Source organism: Mya arenaria, chromosome 2 (assembly GCF_026914265.1).
Source record: "Mya arenaria isolate MELC-2E11 chromosome 2, ASM2691426v1".
In the NCBI taxonomy this organism is placed as follows: Eukaryota; Metazoa; Mollusca; class Bivalvia; order Myida; family Myidae; genus Mya; species Mya arenaria.
In genome coordinates, this window is record NC_069123.1 from 47014421 (window position 1) to 47035284 (window position 20864).

At 35.2% G+C, this 20864-nt stretch overlaps 1 protein-coding gene across 6 annotated transcripts in view; it reads left to right on the forward strand.

The window, feature by feature from the left end:
- LOC128211934 (multidrug resistance-associated protein 1-like) overlaps positions 1-20864 on the forward strand; it is an 81999-nt gene that overhangs the window by 18861 nt on the left and 42274 nt on the right. For 5 of the 6 annotated variants that reach the window (XM_052917104.1, XM_052917123.1, XM_052917088.1 and 2 more), the window contains exons 17-20: positions 684-864; positions 1766-1835; positions 8045-8282; positions 9596-9812. In XM_052917104.1, coding sequence (XP_052773064.1) covers positions 684-864; positions 1766-1835; positions 8045-8282; positions 9596-9812 — 706 coding nt within the window. Of the gene's footprint in view, positions 1-683; positions 865-1765; positions 1836-8044; positions 8283-9595; positions 9813-17559; positions 17871-20864 lie in introns of all 6 variants that reach the window. The other variant, XM_052917096.1, reaches the window with a different exon arrangement.

Consider the following 20864-nt stretch of genomic DNA (forward strand, 5'->3'; position numbering starts at 1 on the left):
TATGACTTTCCGGGACAAACATGCACTCTCCGTGACTCCGTGACAGAGATACGATTTCCGGGACAATCCCGGACGTCCGGGACGTTATCACATGTATGCCTTACCATTGATTGGCTTTCGTTACAAAAAATGCCCCCATGAGGTATTTATATGGCTGTCTGTGACTGCTCTTGTTTGATCTACCTTATTTTCCTCAAGGGTATGAAACGTATGTAGCTATTACAAAATATCATTCTTATTCCTCTTTTCTCCTCATTTTAAGGACCTGATCACTGATATCACTGATCATTATTCAGTAAAATGCCTCAAGCTTTTGTTCCAATTTTTCAGTTGACCATAAACATGTCACACAACAATTTCATTATGTGCTTACCATTAAGTTTCACTTTTAATTGAACTAGATCTGTGGTAAATGTATTTATAGAAAGAACACTACCAGTACTAAGGCAGATAGTTCCCCATCAGTAGTAGTTCTCAGACAGTTGCAGTTTTTTTTAAGAGCAGTTAATTTTGCAATATTTTTTAAAGAAGACCAGTTGAAAGTTATTATAAAGACAATTTTATTCAGATATCTTTGAAATCCAGGAGAATATCGAAAGAAAAGAGACTGAGAACTACTCGCCTACTCGTTTATGTCTATTTGATGTTGTTATCTTTTTTTACCGTGAAACATATCCTTTCAGACACGTGTTCTGGTGACGCACGGTGTTGGTTTCCTGCCATACGTGGACACAATTGTGGTGCTAGTGGACGGCATGGTCTCAGAGATGGGCTCATACCGACAGCTCCTCTCCCACGACGGCGCCTTCGCTCAGTTCCTCAAGAACTACCTGTCAGAGGAGATGGAGAAGGAGAATGCTGGAGGTACATGATCTCACATACACTGTCAGCAGTTATAATTTGTTAACTATATTTTATTTATAGAACGGTTCAACAGACTGTAATCAAAATAATGCAATGTAACCTGAGATCCTTCGTACCATGAAAGTTCATACCCAGATATGTTTTGTACATCATCCCTAAAGGAGATTGACATATTGTAGCCATTGGGAAATTTACTTTGAGTGATCTCAAGCCACTGGGACATTTACCTTGAACATTTGGTACAATCTGGTCTGTTTAATGTGTATTCTTTTGAGAAAAAGCCATTCATGTTTTATAATTGTAGAGTTTTGTTCCTTGTTTCAGTTGAAACACAACACCAGAGGAGTGTTGAAGTACACTCATTTATCATCAGTATATATGAAGAACATTTGTAGGCTCAGAAAATATTTCCTGCACCATCTGCCTCCAGGTCACATTACAAAGTCACCTTGCCAACTGGCTCTTACGGCACTTTCAGAAAAATGTTACCTTGCTGACTGCCTCTTGCGGTACATTCACAACAATGTAACCTTGCAGACTCTCTATAGCAGTATTTTCAGTATTTTTGACTTCAAATGGTGAAGGTTAAAACTTTACCTTAAGAATTCAGGACCTTCAGGATTTATGTTCAGTTGATATTTAATATCAGAGTCCAAGGAAAAGTTAGATATAAGACTCTGATATATATGATACTTTATGAGACAACAACTTTTAAACTGAGGAGAGAATGTTTAGAATGATTTGTTCTGTTTTGTATTTTAACTTAAAAGATATCAAATATATTCCATGAAAGTGATTTGAAACATTCTGTCTATTGGAATAAGATGAGAAAAGAGACTCCATGACATTGGAATAAGATGAGAAAAGAGACTCCATTGTCATGACACCTTGTACATTGCAGATATTGAGCTGGATGTGGAGACAATCTCCCAGATAAGTTCCCTGATGAAGGACAGCAAAGTCTTACAGAAGTGAGTGAACAATAGTGACTAGCTTCTCATTGGCACGTTGTGCATGCATGGCCATTGAAACATAAGCTTTAACATTTTCACTATAAATGCTATTTTGCTGACTGCTCGTTTTTTAGCTCACCTGTCACATAGTGAAAAGGTGAGCTTTTGTGATCACAATTTGTCCGGCGTCCGTCCGTCTTCCATCCGTCCGTAGTCCGTCCGTAAACTTTTACTTTAAACGACATCTCCTCATAAACCGCTTAGCCAATTTCATCCAAACTTCACAGGAATGTTCCTTGGGTGGTCCCCTTTGAAAATTGTTCAAAGAATTGAATTCCATGCAGAACTCTGGTTGCCATGGCAACGGAAAGGAAAAACTTTAAAAATCTTCTCCTCCAAAACCACAAGGCCTAGAGCCTTAATATTTGGTATATAGCATCATCTAGTGGTCCTCTACCAAAATTGTTAAAACTATCCCCCTGGGGTCAAAAATGGCCCCGCCCCGGGGGTCACTTGTTTTACATAGACTTATATAGGGAAAACTTTAAAAATCTTCTTCTTAAAAACCACAAGGCCTAGAACCTTGAAAATTGGTATGTGTCATCATGTAGTGGTCCTCTACAAAATTTGTTCAAATTATTCTCCTGGGGTCAAAAATGGCCCCGCCCCAGGGGTCACTAGTTTTATTACATAGTGTTATATAGTAAATCTTTAAAAATCTTCTTCTCCGAAACTGTAAGGCCCAGGGCTTAGATATTTGGTATACAGCATCATCTAGTGGACCTCTACCAGATTTGTTCAAATTATTGCCACAGGGTCAAAATTGACCCCGCCTAGGGGGTCCTTGTTTTTACGTAGTGTTATATAGTAAATCTTTAAAAATATTCTTCTCCAGAACCGTAAGGCCAGGAGCTTAGATATTTGGTATACAACATCATCTTGTGGACCTCTATCAAAGTTGTTCAAATTATTGCCACAGGGTCAAAATTGGCCCCGCCTTAAAAATCCTCTTCTCCAAAATATAAGACCTAGAGCTTTCATATTTGGTATATAGTGTTACCTAGTGGACCTACACCAAAGGTATTCAAATTATTGTCCCGGGGTCAAATTGGCCTTGCTCAGGGGTCATTTGTTTTTACATTTTCTTGTCACTTAAACATTTTTGAAAGTAAAGGTCAGAATGACTCCATACTTGATATGTAGCATCCTTACATGGTCCTCTCTCAACTTTGTTCAAATGGTTTTGTTTGGCCCCTTTTAGGGGTCACCAGAGCAAAAAATAGAAAAACCTTTAAACAACTTGATCTTATTAACTGCTAGATGGATCTTCAAGTCTGAAGCATCCTAGCATGGGCCTCTGTCAGGTCTTTTCAAATAATTTTGTTTGGCCCCTTTTAAGGGCCACCAGAGCTAAAATTAGTAAAAAAACTTAACATTTTCTTCGCATGAACCCCTTGATAGATCTTCAGCAAATTTGGTTTGAGGTGTCCTTGCATGGACCTCTCTTAAATTTGTTCACATAATTTTGTTTGGCCCCTTTTAGCTAAAAATAGAGTAAAAAACGATTATTCTTGTGAACCTCTTGATGGATATTTACCAAATTTGGTCTGAAGCACCCTTGCATAGACTTCTCTCAAATGTATTAAAATAATTTTGTTTGGTCTCTTTTATTTTCATGTAGCTCAAATTACTAAGGTGAGCGATCCAGGGTCATCATGACCCTCTTGTTTAGGGTTTGTTATAGCTCCTAAGAAGATTCTAATAATTTAAAGGACCCTTTTTATGATATATATTAGAATAATAATTCAGTAAATTGTTTTCGGCCTGTGTGTGAATAAGTAAAAACATTGAATGTCGTAAGCATGTACTATTCAGTAGTGTTGGGAATCGGACAGAAAAATTACTATCGATAATCGGTTGATGAAACCGATCAATGATCGATTATTAATCGATTTAATCATTATTTAATTATCTTTGGTCATCATGTTTAGAGCATACAGATACATGCACCAGTTTTAAGTACCAATATTTCCTTACAATATTGTTTGTAGATTTCTTTGTATAAATTACATTAATTATTCAGAACTCGACTATCTTTTAGTGTTTACAAGTTAATGTTACAGAACATGATACTATATGCTTGTCTTACAATTAGTTTTGTAAACATGTGTAAAATAAACACAAAGAAATAATTATAGCATTAACCAGAAATAAGTTATTTAGTTGGTAGCGGTTACGTCCCTTGTTTCTATAATCGATTGTTCAAATTTCACTATCGATTGTCGCTGACGTAGGCCTTTCCGATCAATTGTCGATTATAATCGATCATCGGCACAACACTACTATTCAGTAAATTTTCATGCTGTTAACAACTGGCTTTTTGTACTACATACGCCTACAGGAGTCCAGTATGTTGCTACGTATGACACAATTTCAACTCATAAATCCTGTTATGAAGAAATTATCCATCACAGACAAAACCTTCATAAATTATATCATTTTGCGACAAGCAAGTGACAACTGTAAGGGCCAGATATTCATTCTAAATCACCCTTAGCCAGCCTTCTGATAAATTCAAATAACCAAAAATGACATTGATATTGGTTTGACAAGTCTATTTTGATGTGTTTATCATACTACATCCCTCAAGTGCTTGTTTTTCGTGTAAATATGAAGCATTGTGCATTTCTGGTCATTTCCGTATGGATTTGCACAAAGTAGGCTTTGAAAAGTATATTAACAGATCGAAATTCATTGAAAGAAAATAATATATCAATAAAAATTGCTTCCCTTGTTCTTGAAAGAAAATATTGAATACTCTCACTGATCATGATTCTGATTAGAGATTAGTTATAATACCTCAGGGTTCAAAATTGGCCCCAGCACGAGGGTCATCTGTGTTACATTGATATGTAATAAAAAAATAAAAAATTGTAACATTGTATTGTAAGGTCAAAAACTTTTACTCAGGTGAGCGATTAAGGGCCAATCATGGCTCTCTTGTTTTTAAATTGTCAAGGGAATCAGCCGGATTTTGATTGAAATTGGCCTAATGTTATTTCAATCAAAACACACTAAAATCAATTTGTTTAAACTATAAATGAGAGAAATTGTGCTCCAATCGGGAAAGCATATAATTCAGAAGGAAACAAAAACATTAATTGGGTTTTATGTAGAAAATGTGGTAAACTGCTTCTCACTAAGCCAAAATTACATCCCCCTTCGGCTCGAGCTTCATGACATCACAAGTTTTAATAATGAACGCTCAAAGGACATAAGTATCTTTTTTAATAAAAATATCTTTAAAAAAAAACAGTCAAAACTGGCGGACACTGCTCTCCAAGCAGTATGCTTCTTGCAGAAAAAATGGTTGTGTCTTTCAATTTAAATGGTTGATTTAAAAAAATGAACCATAAATAGCAAATAATTTCCTTAAATCAACGAGCTGGAAACTTCATGGGAAACCCTGTCAGTTTTTCAGAGCTATTATGTGATCCAAATTTATCAGGAATTTCAAGCACTGAAGCACCCTGGTCACCTGCTGGGAGCTTTTCAACATGGGACACCTGATCAACAATGGATTAATTTCCTCAACAATGTGATCTTTTTTAATACTGGATAAAGTTCAATTCATTCAAATATGTAGCTAAATAAAGAAACTGGAAGTCATTTTTCGTAAAAAGTGGTTGCCAGGTGGGTTAAAATAACTATTCCTGAATAGCCTCCCAGTTGCAGTGTATTGCGCAGTTGGTTAATATATACCGCCAGATAAATATATCTGGTTATAGATAGATCTGGGTTGTGCTTGTAATGCTGTTATGTGAAGCATCTACAGTTGCCGGCATTGTTTGGATGCTTCAAGGACAAAGTTGGATATTTGAACCTTGAAAGGAAAAAAGAGTATATGATGCTGTATTCAAACTGTCATGGCCTTAACCGTCATGGCCTTGTAGCTTAATAATTAAAGCACTTTGAAATATAAAAGAAATATATGACTGTTTACAATGAACATGTATTGTAATTTGTAGCAAATTTAAACAATTCAACTTCGTTAGAAACAAATTAAATCTTCGTTTTTGACAAATACTATAAACTTGACAGGGAAAACATTTTTTATGTTTCTCCAGAGAGGTAGATATGTTTCTCCAGAGAGGTAGATTTGTTTCTCAAGAGAGGTAGATTTGTTTCTCCAGAGTAGATTAAGGTAGATTTGTTTCTCCAGGGAGGTAGATTTTTTTTCAAGAGGTAGATTTCGATCCAGAGAGGTAAATTAGGATCAAGAGAGGTAGATTTAACAGAATTTGTGTATATAATGATCCTTTTGTGGTTGACAAAATAGTGCTCTCGCCAATTATTCATTTTCTGAAGATGTAGAGGCTAGAGCATAACAAATGGTTTTGTGGCTACAAAACAAACTTAAATCATGAAAATTTCACAAATAATGTGAGTAAACCAATTTTCACTTATCTCAAAATACACAACAACATAAATAGTCTAGGAAATGGGAAATCTTTTCACATTGAAATTGGGAAAGCTGTATCCATATGGTTGAAAAAACAGCTGCAAAATGTCCTTGGTACATCTTTGCCTCAACACCCTGATATCGACCTGCAAATATTGAACACAACATCTGTGATACTGCACCACAGAGACTTTCGTATGAAGAACTGGAAATCCTAAAAATCCTTTCTTAATCAAGTTAAAATGTAACAAATTTGTAATGCAAAAAAAATGTGAAAACAATTTACATTCACAACCTTGAAAATGGAAATTTACTCGTGTTGATTAAAAAATCGAAAAATGACAGCAAAAGTGCTCTGAAAATTCAATGCACGGTTGGGACAGATGGGAAATCTATTTCTAATTGTTCTCTTCACTTTCTGTCAAAATTGTCTTGTTTTTCCACCTAGCACAAAATCTTGAGAGATGAATGAGGAAGTGTCCTACAGTATTTACTACGAGAAAATCTGAGTTATTAATTCCAGCCCAAAACCGCAGTACAATAGAATTATGATTTCAATACACCTAAAGCCTGTTAATATTGAAATGTGAATAATTTCATTTATTTGTAAATAGTAAAGTATTGGGTTACTGTTCTACAGGGCCATCAAAATTTACAAGTTAAGAGGCTTCTGTTTTATTGATCAAGGCCTTTGAACTCACCATGGTAGATCAAATTAACACTGTAAACGTAATCAAACCTGGATGTAACTTATGTGGTTGTTAAAAGAACAATGGACTAATAATTAAGGAATGAATTGCAGGGTTGATGTCATTATCGGGGTATGAACGCAATTGGGTTGGTCAATGTGTGTGGAGTCCAAAGGACTCCACGCGTACTTTGACCAACCCAATTGCGTTCATATCCCCGATAATGACATCAACCCCGCAATTCATTCCTTATATTAACACCAATAGTTCATTATTTCATTCAAGAATTGTTAAAAAAATTCTTCATTTCATTTAAGAAAACCTTTAAGTAATCCGTTCTTACCCATTCTGTAATAGAACGACCCGACTATAACTGGAAACATTTTTTCAACTGACGTCACAATAATGCGGGAAAAGATCAACCACTTGAAATAACTTTAAAACGTAAAATTAAAACACTTCTGGTACCATTATATTTAAAATATAATAAACTAACACTTTTAAAAATGTTGATCTATATTTTACGGGACCTGCAGACACAATACAACCAATAACAAGATCAATAGCTTTCATGTATATTGTTATGCAATGAATTACGATCCGAACATATCCGAAGATGTTGCGTTCATCAATCGATGAACGCAATTGCTGAAAGGCAGTTCATTAAGGAATGGAAGTTGAGGTGTAAATATTAGCAGATAAAGAGAACAATGGACTAATAATAGCAGATAATGCTAATTGTCAAGATCATGGCAGACACATGGTGCTAATTTCAGTCCTCCAGCAATGTGTGCCCAATTGACAGCAATTACATTGTGACAATTCTATGACCAAAGCGATAGATTTGTCGGTAGAGCAGTAGGGAGTGATAATAGCGGTAGCTTTCACGTATCAGCAGGTAGAGTTCATATGTCTTGTCCTCATAACTATTGGCTTATATAAAGAAGGAGCCTATGCGCACTCTTTTACATGTCTGTCACAAGATCATTATGATAAATTCAAAATACATTATTGTTATTGCTGTTTGATATTTGTTTGGAAGCAATTCTCATAATAATGGTTCATATTGGTTTCAGACAGGTGTCAGTATTGTCAGAGCGAGTGAGGACTGTCTCTGAGGCCGTTTCAACCCCGCCAGGAACACCTGACCTCACAAGACGTAAACCACTGCCTGGGACCCAAGATCTCAACAGGAATGCAGCTGGGAGCCAACCAAACAAGTCTGCTTCCGATGAATTGCCCAATGGTGTTAAGCAGGCTCAAAAGGAGGAAGAGAAAAAGTTGATTGAAGCTGAAAAGATGGAAACTGACAGGGTAAACTCATACATTGGCCTTTTATAATTGTTTGAAAACAATACTGTTGTCTCACACAAATATTTTGGAATAAATTTTGGCTGTATTGTTTTTTCAAGATCAGTGTCATGAAAACAATTCAAAAATTATCTTTCACATTTAGGGGTAGAAGTCATTGTGATATTATGCTTTCTATCTGTTTGGATGTCACAAAGTTTGTCTGCCCATAATCTCAAGAGCTATTGGAAAGATTTTGGATGATATTTCACAGGAACGATAAGATCGATGACTAGTTTTGCTTTATCCTCAGCATGTATTGCTCGGGTAATATTTCAAGGGTCCAAAAATTGGCAAAAATAGGGCAAATATAGTGTTTCCTCAAAAAAAGCCTTGTTAGTGCAAGCTAGTAGAAGGCCGATGATATGCTTCTTGGTTAAAACAATGAACACAACAATCATGTTGCTGTCTTATTTGTGTTTCCCCATTTAAAATAGTGCATAATAGTTTCCCAGTTTAAATCATAACTGTTTATGAGTACAGATAAATATACTGACGCTATTTCTAAACTTACTGGGATTTACATGGTAGACAACCATAGTATATTTCATATTGAAAAATGCGCAAAAACTGCGAAAGGTGCATGTGTTGTAAGCGATTTAATACATCAGTAAGTAACATTCAATGGGTTGTACACAACGATGTCAGTTTTATGTAAGTTTGATAAAAAAAAACCTCTTGCAATTGTATCATCTGGTGTCTAGCCCCTTCAACAGAGTTATGGTTTTATTTATTTTATATAGGGCCAATTGTTCAGAACTTAGTTAAAGTTAAAAACATGATTAACGACATCGTTGTTCACTTTTAAATGTGAAATATTTGATGATATGCTCACATATTTGTACAAAAAACTACAGCTAAATCACTCCTCTTAAATCTTGTTAGAAATACTGCATATCACTAGTGTACCAATTAAACTTTCGGAGCAGTTAATATTTGAAAGTTAATATTAATATTAACATATTAATGACGTTGTTAATTTTAATAGTTCTGAACAAGTTGCCCATGATATAGTGCACAAAAATTTGTCAGCAGGAGATCTCCCAAGCTGCTAGGGAATCTCTTTTAAAATATGAAAACAATTCTGCCATAAAGAGGTATGTTTACTGTAGTAACTACCTGAATTCATAAAAGGAATTATGAAAGTCTTGCTGGAACCCCTTGATATAGGATCGTTCTAGCTCCCTATGTAGGCTGTTGGGATTTTGTATTGGCAATGCAATAATAGTAGAAGTGATTTAACTATTTAATAATAAATATCATGACTATATTTGCAGGTGAAGATGGGAGTATTTTTAGCGTACATCAAGTCGGTGGGTATATTCCTCAGTTTTTTAACTGTGCTGTTCTATATCCTCTACAACGCTGCCAACCTCTACTCAAATGTCTGGCTTAGTGAATGGAGCAATGACGCCACAAAACTCAACGGCACTAGCGACCCGGACCAGCAGCGCTTACGTCTTGGGGTGTACGGAGCCCTGGGATTCATCCAAGGTAGGTCTTTTATATTGCACAGAAACAGTTAACTGACATTTACCATAGTTGTCATGATAACTTGACTTAATTGAATTGTAAAAAAATACTTTCATGCATTAACTGTTATGATAATTAACTATAAAAAAGAAGTCTTTTTCTATGGGTTATCGAAGTAGAATTGGCAGCTACGTCATGATTTTTCTGTGTCACTGGTAAAATAGAATTTGACCTTGTACTTTATCTTCTATGTATTTTTAGTGACCATTTGACTTTTACTTGATTATGAAATACTGTAGCTTATTAAAAAAATTATCAACCATATTCATTAATAAATGTTGTTGGTTTCATATTTTTACTGACAATAAAAGTATTTTAAATGATACGCTTTCTTCTTAAAAACTATTTCTCACAATGATAAACCTGTGGTGTTTTCTTTTCTATTATTTATGTAGTTTAAATGTTTCTCGTTACTTGTAATTAACATTTGATAAAAAAAAAACTTGTTCAAAACCCTGCTATCAATCAACTGTGTTTGCATTCATATTAAAGGTAATGGCTGTATTGCATGCTCACATTTGCCATTAGACCTTTGCAATCGGAATGGGTTTGCCCTGATTTTATTCTTGGTTTTGAACAGAACAGAACAAAATTCACATTTTTCAATCATGTTGAATTAACAAGACATAAATGTATTTATATTCGATGACTATGTACCTTGTTGGTATATTTCAAATGAAATTCTGTTCTGTTCTGTTCTGTTCTATTCTGATTTTATTCTTGGTTTTGAACAAGTTATTCTGATTTGCTGCATGTAGTCAGGTGTTGGGTAACTAAACTCCTAAGATACTCTCTTATTTCGTTTTGCCAAATTTTAGCACTGAATTGTTCCTTGCATTCCTAATTATTTATCTGGGAAGAGGGACTAAATGTTTTCTTCTTTGATGATGTTAATGTCTGGGATTGCAGTGCTGTTTTGTCATGAAAGCCAGAATATTTGGCTTGCATAATTAGTTATAAATAGACATTATAGCAATGGAAAAAAACAACCTGAACCATTGTCTTGGGGATTGTTTAATGGGGATGTTTTAGTACCTATATGGATCGATGTGCAGCAAGACCATGTCTTCGTTTTGCCATGCTTAACCAGATAAGAGAGTATTAGCACACCAATATCTCCCCTTCTCAAATTCATAACACTACAACACTGTCAGTTGATTTGTACCACCAATACAGGCAATGACTATTTTACAGTAATTGTTAACTGCTCTTTCTCCTTTGTATACCAAACTGCTGTCTGCAGTTTCATCATAAAGCTAACTGTGAAGTCTTTTTTTGTATCTAAGTACACAACAAGAGACAGTTTGATCCAACCTTACCCAAAATGCTATCATCCTTTCTCTGTACTAACCAGTAATAGCATCCATGTAATCAGATTTGTAGCTTGCAAAATATCATTTTTATTTTGTGAAAGCTTGAATCCAACCTTGTGTGACATTTAGGCAGCCATTTGGGTACTCACTGTTTTCTGAAAAGAACTTCAAATTCTTTATCCAAGGATAAAATAATAAAAAGTGTACAATTATCCCATTAGCACTGAATAAAATTCAAATCAAAGGACTGAATGTCCTGAGAGTGCGCATAGTGCACAACATCATGTGGAACTTAGAACTGTGTATGAAAGAGATGTGCGTGTATTATTGGTTGGTTTAAGTCTATACTACTGTACAACTGGCCCTAATTGCATCTCCATCATCATTCAGTTTATGTTATAGGGCAAGTTGGCATTTTCACTTATAACTCCAATACCCTTCATTCAATTCACTTCATACTTCACACAGTTGTTTAGGGCCATTACATCATTAGGTTACATAACTCCATATCATCCTAAATACAAATTATGGCCCCTGATTGACTTAGGAATTTAGGGCTAAATTTTAGGGCACATTGTGTCCAGTTCATTTGAAGCCTTCATTCAATTGATTCACACAATTGTTGACGACCATTATTCAATTTGGTAACATAACTCCAAATTATCTGAAATACAAATTATGGCCCCTGATTGACTAAGAAAGTTTGGTGAATCTTTTAGGTATAAGATTTAGAGCAAGTAGGAATTTTCACTAGTAATTTTTTTACCCTTTATTTGATTGCCTTCATATACAGTTGTTGACGGCCATCGTACAAATAGGTTACATAATTCCTGATCTGTAGGACTGTGTTACGAATGTAAACGACTGCATTCAGACAATGATATGACATTTCAGATCATTTAGAGAAGTAATCTGACTTTTTCACTATTCTTGTCGTAGCGATGTCTGATCTGAAACGACAGCAATAATCGGCTATGAGTGACTACCACATTAGACTGTATTAGTGTAACATTTGCTAAGAAATAAAAACAATCAAAATTGTGAAATTATTTGGTTGCATAACACACCTTATTAATATTCATTTTAACTTATATAAAACAGTTTTTCATCAAGGCCTCTAAATACTCTGTTTCAACTTAAGCTCTGATATCAATAAATACGAACTGAAATAATTCGATGCTCCTGAAAAACGATTGTAGACAGTCTACATGTAGATAGCTAGTATGCATTTGGGATTATAAGGGCATTTGCTGAATTGATATTGTGATTATTTCATTATTACTATTATTATTATTATTATTATTATTATTATTATTATTATTATAATTATACGTATATTAGTAAATGCCAAAACACGACAAGCCTTGACTAAATTCACATTATATGAAATGTAAGTTCCATGCTGATTTATACAAATTTTCCACAACATTTAATTATAAAATTAGGCCAATTTGGGCCAGACCGAAATTAAGTTTCTAACAATCTGCTTTCATATAAATCAACACACAACTGTTAGGGAACAGTCATTCACCAAAAATGATCAGTAATCCAGAAAGTCATCCATAGCTAGATATCTGTTATGCTTCAATGAATATATCCAGACAATTCAGTTATTAGACACACCAAATATAGAATATCAGAAGACTTTTAAATTGTTGGCAGTAATTCAAATACACCTACATGTTGAAGACAATAGCAAAAGGGCGCTAAAGTACCTAAAAAGGGAAATTCAATTTTCATTCTGAATGCTATTTCCGAAGCTCAGACATTTTTAGCTCGATTATTCGAAGAATAGGTGGGCTATACTACTCGCCCAGCGTCGGCGCCGGTTAAAGTTTTAGGGCAAGTTGGGATTTTCACTTATAAGTCCAATACCCTACATTCAATTGACTTAATACTTCACACAGTTGTTCAGGGCCATCACATGATGAGGTTAGATAACTCCATATTATCTTTTATACAAATTATGGCCCCTGATAGACTATGGAACTTAGGTTAAAGTTTTAGGGCAGGTTGGGATATTGTTTAATAACTTCTATACCCTTCATTCAATTGACTTAATACTTCACACAGTTGTTCAGGACCATCACCCAATGAGGTTACATAACTCCATATCCTTAATACAAGTTATGGCCCCTGATTGACTTAGGTTAAAGTTTTAGGCAAGTAAAAGTTAAGGGCAAGTTTTAATAAAAAAAAACTTCTTTACCGTTCATTAAATGCACTTAATAAAATTCAAAATTATTTACGACCATCTTACAACAAGAAACATAACTCCGTTTTAAGCCTAAATACAAATTATGGCCCTTGAATTTATTTTTTTTCCTTTGAAAGGCTTATTTGTATATTCTTAACCAGATTTTTATAACAGGAAATCAAGTTATTTGAATGACTTGCGTCATTGTTTGGGCGGGCTGGTGGAAAGGCAGCATCAAAGTCACCTTATGTATCGAATAATTTTTGTTAGGTTTGACATAAAGAGACCAAACTTGGTATTATTACATCGTTATTGTATTCTAAGTCAAAGCGGCGTAGTCGAGCGCGCTGTCTTACGACGGCTCTTGTTAAGAAATCAAATCTGTTCAAATTAAACATTCCCCTTGACATATTGCAGTAATCATCAGATAATGGTAGAACTCCATCAAACTACCGTACAACCATATTAAAATGATAAAATGTAAGGGCAGAATGTCTTTAACTAATGATTACTTCATTAGAAATGAATTACAAACTAATGATGAAACCAATTTTTTTTGGGATGCTCGTTAAAGAGTTAATAATTACTTTAGGGGTCCAGCTTGAAACCTTGTGTGAATTTCTAAGCTGCAACAAATTTTAAAGTATGTTGTAAATAATACTCTGATACACATGTTGCAAAGACACTGTATTGACCTTGGAAATTGGTCAATTCACATCTCATTCCAGCTGGAATAAAGAACAAAGGTTGTAACTTTATCTGTCATTTATTTTACATCTTAGTAATCTAAAGGCAGTACTCTTTTAAATAGATCGATAGATTTATTTCGGCAATGAGTGCATAACATGGACAATCAAAACAACATGTACAGTAAATATAAATATATAACATACATGCAAATATGAATGGTCCATGCCCTGCACACCAGCACTAAGGATAACTCAGAAAAGTGTCACAGAGAACCCTTATTTCTATTGAGGTCCTAAATAAAATGATGCAAACATTACATTGGTCATCAAGCATCAAAGGTCATCATTACAGCAAAATCAAAAATCTTATGTGAACAACAGATACCTGAAGTCCCCTTGTACTCATGTGAACAACAGATACCTGAAGTCCCCCTGTACTCATGTGAACAACAGATACCTGAAGTCCCCCTGTACTCATGTGAACAACAGATACCTGAAGTCCCCCGGTACTCATGTGAACAACAGATACCTGAAGTCCCCCGGTACTCATGTGAACAACAGATACCTGAAGTCCCCCGGTACTCATGTGAACAACAGATACCTGAAGTCCCCCGGTACTCATGTGAACAACAGATACCTGAAGTCCCCCTGTACTCATGTGAACAACAGATACCTGAAGTCCCCCTGTACTCATGTGAACAACAGATACCTGAAGTCCCCCGGTACTCATGTGAACAACAGATACCTGAAGTCCCCCGGTACTCATGTGAACAACAGATACCTGAAGTCCCCCGGTACTCATGTGAACAACAGATACCTGAAGTCCCCCTGTACTCATGTAATTATTATGAATGAGAATGGAAGAATCTGTGGATTTAATTAAATAAATTAATGACACCGTTGACAAAAGAAATGCTAAGTTTAGTTTAAAGTTAATATTTTTACAAGGATTGTGAAACAAGTTTTTCCAACTTTATATAAATCACTCTTGGTGGCACGATGTTATGTGAGAGTGGGGTCTTGTGTTGTGGTTGGAATCTGAGATCACCGGGGAAACCCACTTGTCTTGTTTGGTGCCACAAACCAAACCCACTGCACATTTGCAGAGGGCTGGAAATGCACCCGAGAAATGAACTCAGGTCACCTTGGGTAGAAGTGAAGCTAACCACTGCTACAACCAGACAACCAAAAAACTACTTAGTCATGTATACATATCAATATTACATGTATGACTATATATGTATATTTGAAAGTATTAAATAGTGCAACTTTTTTACCTTCTTTGCTAGGCTTACTCTCTGCAGATTTCTGGGATTGCTTTCTTGCTTTTTAAATGTGACAAGAGAATTAGATTTAAAAGTGATTAAAAAGAATCTGGCAAATTGTTCATGATTTTTAAATGAAGCTATTTTTGCTATTAAAGCTTTCCAATATTCAGTGTTTTCATTGGTCAGATTGAAAAAATAATATTGAACATTTGGTCTCATTTGAATTGCTTAAACTCTTTCTGAATATAAAAACAATACAAAACATGCTTTTTCTGCTTCTTTAGGCGTATTTACTGGAAGCTTAAAGACAACACTGTTAGATAAATATGCTTTAGTTAGCTTTTTTTTTTACTAGTGAGAGAATTTTCTTGATGACATTATTTACCAGTTTATATTGAATTGGATCTTGTAGCCCTATGTTTTGTATGAGTTTGGACATATTCTGTATACCGTAAGGTATGATAGTAAACATTTGGGCATGGCCTATTGTTTGTACGTATTCTTTATACTGTGAGGTATGATAGTAAACATTTGGGCATGGCCTATTGTTTGTACGTATTCTTTATACCGTGAGGTATGATGGTAAACATTTGGGCATGGCCTATTGTTTGTACGTATTCTTTATACTGTGAGGTATGATGGTAAACATTTGGGCATGGCCTATTGTTTGTACGTATTCTTTATACCGTGAGGTATGATGGTAAACATTTGGGCATGGCCTTTTGTTTGGACATATTCTTTATACCGTGAGGTATGATGGTAAACATTTGGGCATGGCCTATTGTTTGTACGTATTCTTTATACCGTGAGGTATGATGGTAAACATTTGGGCATGGCCTTTTGTTTGGACATATTCTTTATACCGTGAGGTATGATGGTAAACATTTGGGCATGGCCTATTGTTTGTACGTATTCTTTATACCGTGAGGTATGATGGTAAACATTTGGGCATGGCCTATTGTTTGTACGTATTCTTTATACCGTGAGATATGATGGTAAACATTTGGGCATGGCCTTTTGTTTGTACGTATATTTTATACCAAGAGGTATGATGGTAAACATTTGGGCATGGCCTTTTGTTTGGACATATTCTTTATACCGTGAGGTATGATGGTAAACATTTGGGCATGGCCTTTTGTTTGGACATATTCTTTATACCGTGAGGTATGATGGTAAACATTTGGGCATGGCCTATTGTTTGTACGTATTCTTTATACCGTGAGGTATGATGGTAAACATTTGGGCATGGCCTATTGTTTGTACGTATTCTTTATACCGTGAGATATGATGGTAAACATTTGGGCATGGCCTTTTGTTTGTACGTATATTTTATACCAAGAGGTATGATGGTAAACATTTGGGCATGGCCTTTTGTTTGGACATATTCTTTATACCGTGAGGTATGATGGTAAACATTTGGGCATGGCCTATTGTTTGTACGTATTCTTTATACCGTGAGGTATGATGGTAAACATTTGGGCATGGCCTATTGTTTGTACGTATTCTTTATACCGTGAGGTATGATGGTAAACATTTGGGCATGGCCTATTGTTTGTACGTATTCTTTATACCGTGAGGTATGATGGTAAACATTTGGGCATGGCCTTTTGTTTGTACGTATTCTTTATACCGTGAGGTATGATGGTAAACATTTGGGCATGGCCTTTTGTTTGGACATGTTCATTATACCGTGAGATATGATGGTAAACATTTGGGCATGGCCTTTTGTTTGTACGTATTCTTTATACCGTGAGGTATGATGGTAAACATTTGGGCATGGCCTATTGTTTGTACGTATTCTTTATACCGTGAGGTATGATGGTAAACATTTGGGCATGGCCTATTGTTTGTACATATTCTTTATACCGTGAGGTATGATGGTAAACATTTGGGCATGGCCTATTGTTTGTACGTATTCTTTATACCGTGAGGTATGATGGTAAACATTTGGGCATGGCCTATTGTTTGTACGTATTCTTTATACCGTGAGGTATGATGGTAAACATTTGGGCATGGCCTATTGTTCCTGTTGGTCTTGGTCCGTTCATATCTTGTTTCATATGTAAGTATTGTTCTTTGTTACTGTCAGACTGTTTTAACGTGGATGTAGGGTGCTTGATGTGACTGGTGTCTGATATGACTGGTGTCTAATGTGACTGGTGTCGTTCACTTTATTGGCCAGTTTTTTAATGTGATGGTTGAGTGTTTTTTACTTCTTTTAAAAATTATAAATTGTTGTAGGTGTTTTTATACTGGCAGCCTGCCTTTCTCTATTCCTGGGGAGCATACATGCAGCTCGTGAAATTCACAGTGATGTTCTGAGGAACATTTTAGCATCTCCATTAGCATATTTTGATGTGACACCTATTGGGCGGATTTTGAACCGCTTCAGCAAAGATTTTGAAGTGATAGACAGCCTGATAGCAATAAACTTCCAAGCGTGGTTCACGAGCCTGCTGCGTGTGATCAGTGTTCCCATTGTGATAGCTCTTGGTACGCCATTGTTCCTGGCTGTCATGGTCCCGGTCACTGTTCTCTATATATTTATCCAGGTCAGTAGTCACTGCCATATTTAAGTAAGACTTTTAACATGAACCTTTTATTGTGGACAAAAACAGTCAAGTGTTAGAGTTGTATGGTTGGTCTGATGAGATATGGGAAAAGTAAACAATATCTTAGTTACCACAATCTTAATGTTGGCTTATTGAAAGACATGGGATACAGCAGTTGGATGTCTGATACTGAGTCCGATGTTATGCAGAACGTCTATATACCAGATCTAGTGTTTTCAATAGGAACTTGCTGCCAGCCAAAATGGAGTGGTCAAACAGCAATTGGGCCGATTCATATTTGGAATAATAAGTGAATTTTATGAAAAATAAGTAGTAGATGGATGTAATTTACTTCTTGAAACGGTTTCACCGAAATCTTTTGTAAACCCTGCAGATGGTTGCCAAAGTAGTCCAGATATATACATTGAAAATAATTCCAGTTGATTTGATCAGTCTATTGGTTACTCCAGAGATGCATGTGTGTGCATTATATTGATTAAGTCTGGCTGCAAGTTTAGCTTTAGGGAGTGAAATTCTAAGAAATGGGTGAAGTTATTGAATATTGTGGTCTTTTTACAAGACTTTAAAGTTGTTGACTCTAGGTCACACATAGCATCATGTCCTCTGTCACTCCTATCAAGTTTTCCACACCTAGATTGGTCAAAGTTATATTGAGAGCAATCCAGTTCTGCCAGGACTGAATTCCTTAGATTGCTTTTAAGATTTCATGTAAGGTTTTAGTCTGACATTTTTTAAGGACAAACTCAATGAGCAATACTGAGCATCTTTGATACTCTTCTTATGAATTTTCATTCAGTTACTGAGAAGTAAAAAAAATGGAGTAGATAAAGTTGTTTTTAAAGGCATGTTTTTTAAACAGGACTTAATGTAGTTTTACCTGTGGCTGACGGCTGGCATCCAGTATGTCAACTCTCAATTACTTTAGAAACCTTTTTCCATACACCAAATTAGTTGGAATGTTCTTAGTGGCATAATTTCTATAACAAGTTTCATTACCAGCCATATTGCTCAAGTCACTCCTGAGTTATCACCCTTTAATTTTAGAAATTACATAAAATATGTATTGTCCGCTCAAATTACCTCTGAAGACTTTGTCCAAATTTGGTCCAAATTGTATTGGCATTATTTCAGACAATATAAAAAACTAGCCATATTGCTTGAGTTACTGAAGAGTTATTTCCCTTAAATTATAAAACATTACCTCAGATCAGTGTTGTCTGGTCAATAGCTTTTGAAGACTTTGTCTTATCATCACCAAATTTAGTGAGAATGTGTATGGGCATACTGTCTTGGACAAAATACGATAACCAGCGATATCACTAATACAGTCACTCGAGAGTAATCGCCCTTTAACCAGCCATATCACTTTAATCACTTGAGGGTTATCGTCTTTAAGATAATGGAATTACCTCAAATCAGTCTTGTCTGAACAATAACGTTAGAAGTCTTGGTACAATTATCACAAATTTGGGTCAGAATTACTGTGTATTGGCATAATATCTCAGAAAAATGCAATTACAAGCCATAAAACCTAAGTCACTGAAAAGGTAGCGCCCATTATAGAAATTACCTGAAATCAGTTTTGTCCCATAAATAGTTTCAAAATCCTTTGTCCAAACATCACCAAATTTGGTCAGGTTTGAAAATCAACCTTGTTGCCTCTGTCACTTTAAAGTTATTACCCTTGAATTGCTGAAAACTGTATTTTCAATGTCTGTCTCTAAATTTGGCTTAGCATACAACCACTTATCGTGACTTAAAATAGGACGGTCATATTTTGTGACATTTTGTGTTCTTGTTATGTAAAATTGGTCCACATGTGAACTGCAAATATTGCTTATATGGCGTAGTAATAAAATCAGTTATTGACTAAATGGAAATTGGGCAGTTATTTTCTTGACTACAGGGAAATTTGGCGGTTGTAATGATGTAGAGTATTTTTGGTTGTCAGAGCTGTTGAATGTGAATCTGTCCATCTGTCCCATTGGTGTAAAAATGGGCCTGAACACTGAATATGCATATTGCTAATGTACAAGACATATGTTTTTAAACTTGCAAGTGTGTAAGTACTGTTAAAAAAATAGCCAAGTTTTTGTAAGATTCTGTATGTACTTTTAGAAGTCAACCTTCATTGTCTGGATGTTAGTGGAAAAAAACACGAACCTTAAGATGTAAAATGTCAAGATAATTTCCTCAAGAATTCCACTGGAAATAATAATATCCTTAAAGTGAATGAAATGCATCTATTAGTAGGAAGATTGGCAATAAAACTAATTCTGTTATTAAAAAAAGGAAGCAGGAAATATTAAAAAATGGAAATGAACTTGTTTTCAGCAGCAGAACTTGAACGGGAGATCTTTGGTACTTTAGAGTAGCTGCACTTTCAGAGTCCCAGATATAATCAGATAAAAACGGTGTTATGTAATTCAAAATTATGATGGATTTTGTCAACATTGCAGTGTTATTTGTCAAAATTTACTCTTTTAGGTGAACTGAACAAAATTAATGTTAGAACATTGAGCTTTAACATTTGCTCCAGCGCTAGGTAGATTGTTTACAAGCATGAATTTTCACCAAGGAATTTCAGGTTCTTATTTCATAACTTTTATTAAAAAGGAGAATTCATTCTTTACATGGCAACAAATGCTGCTAAGCAGCCGTGGCAAATTTATAAATAATCATAAGCACTAAGCCTTAATATTTGAAAGGGTTTTAAGGAGTTATGTTTCCTAATGAAATTTAACAAACACCACAAAACAGTACAGCAATTCATTTAAACAAATCAATACATCTTACATGCAAGCATTTTGTCAATACAGATTCATTTAATTATGTACATATATAGAAATATGAATCGTACAATGCTGGTTATATATAGGGCCGTTTGCCTGAAAATGAGCCTCAGTGGTCGATCACAAATGGCTACTGAATATATTCAAATACACAAAGTTAAGGGCCTGTTCCTAAAATAAT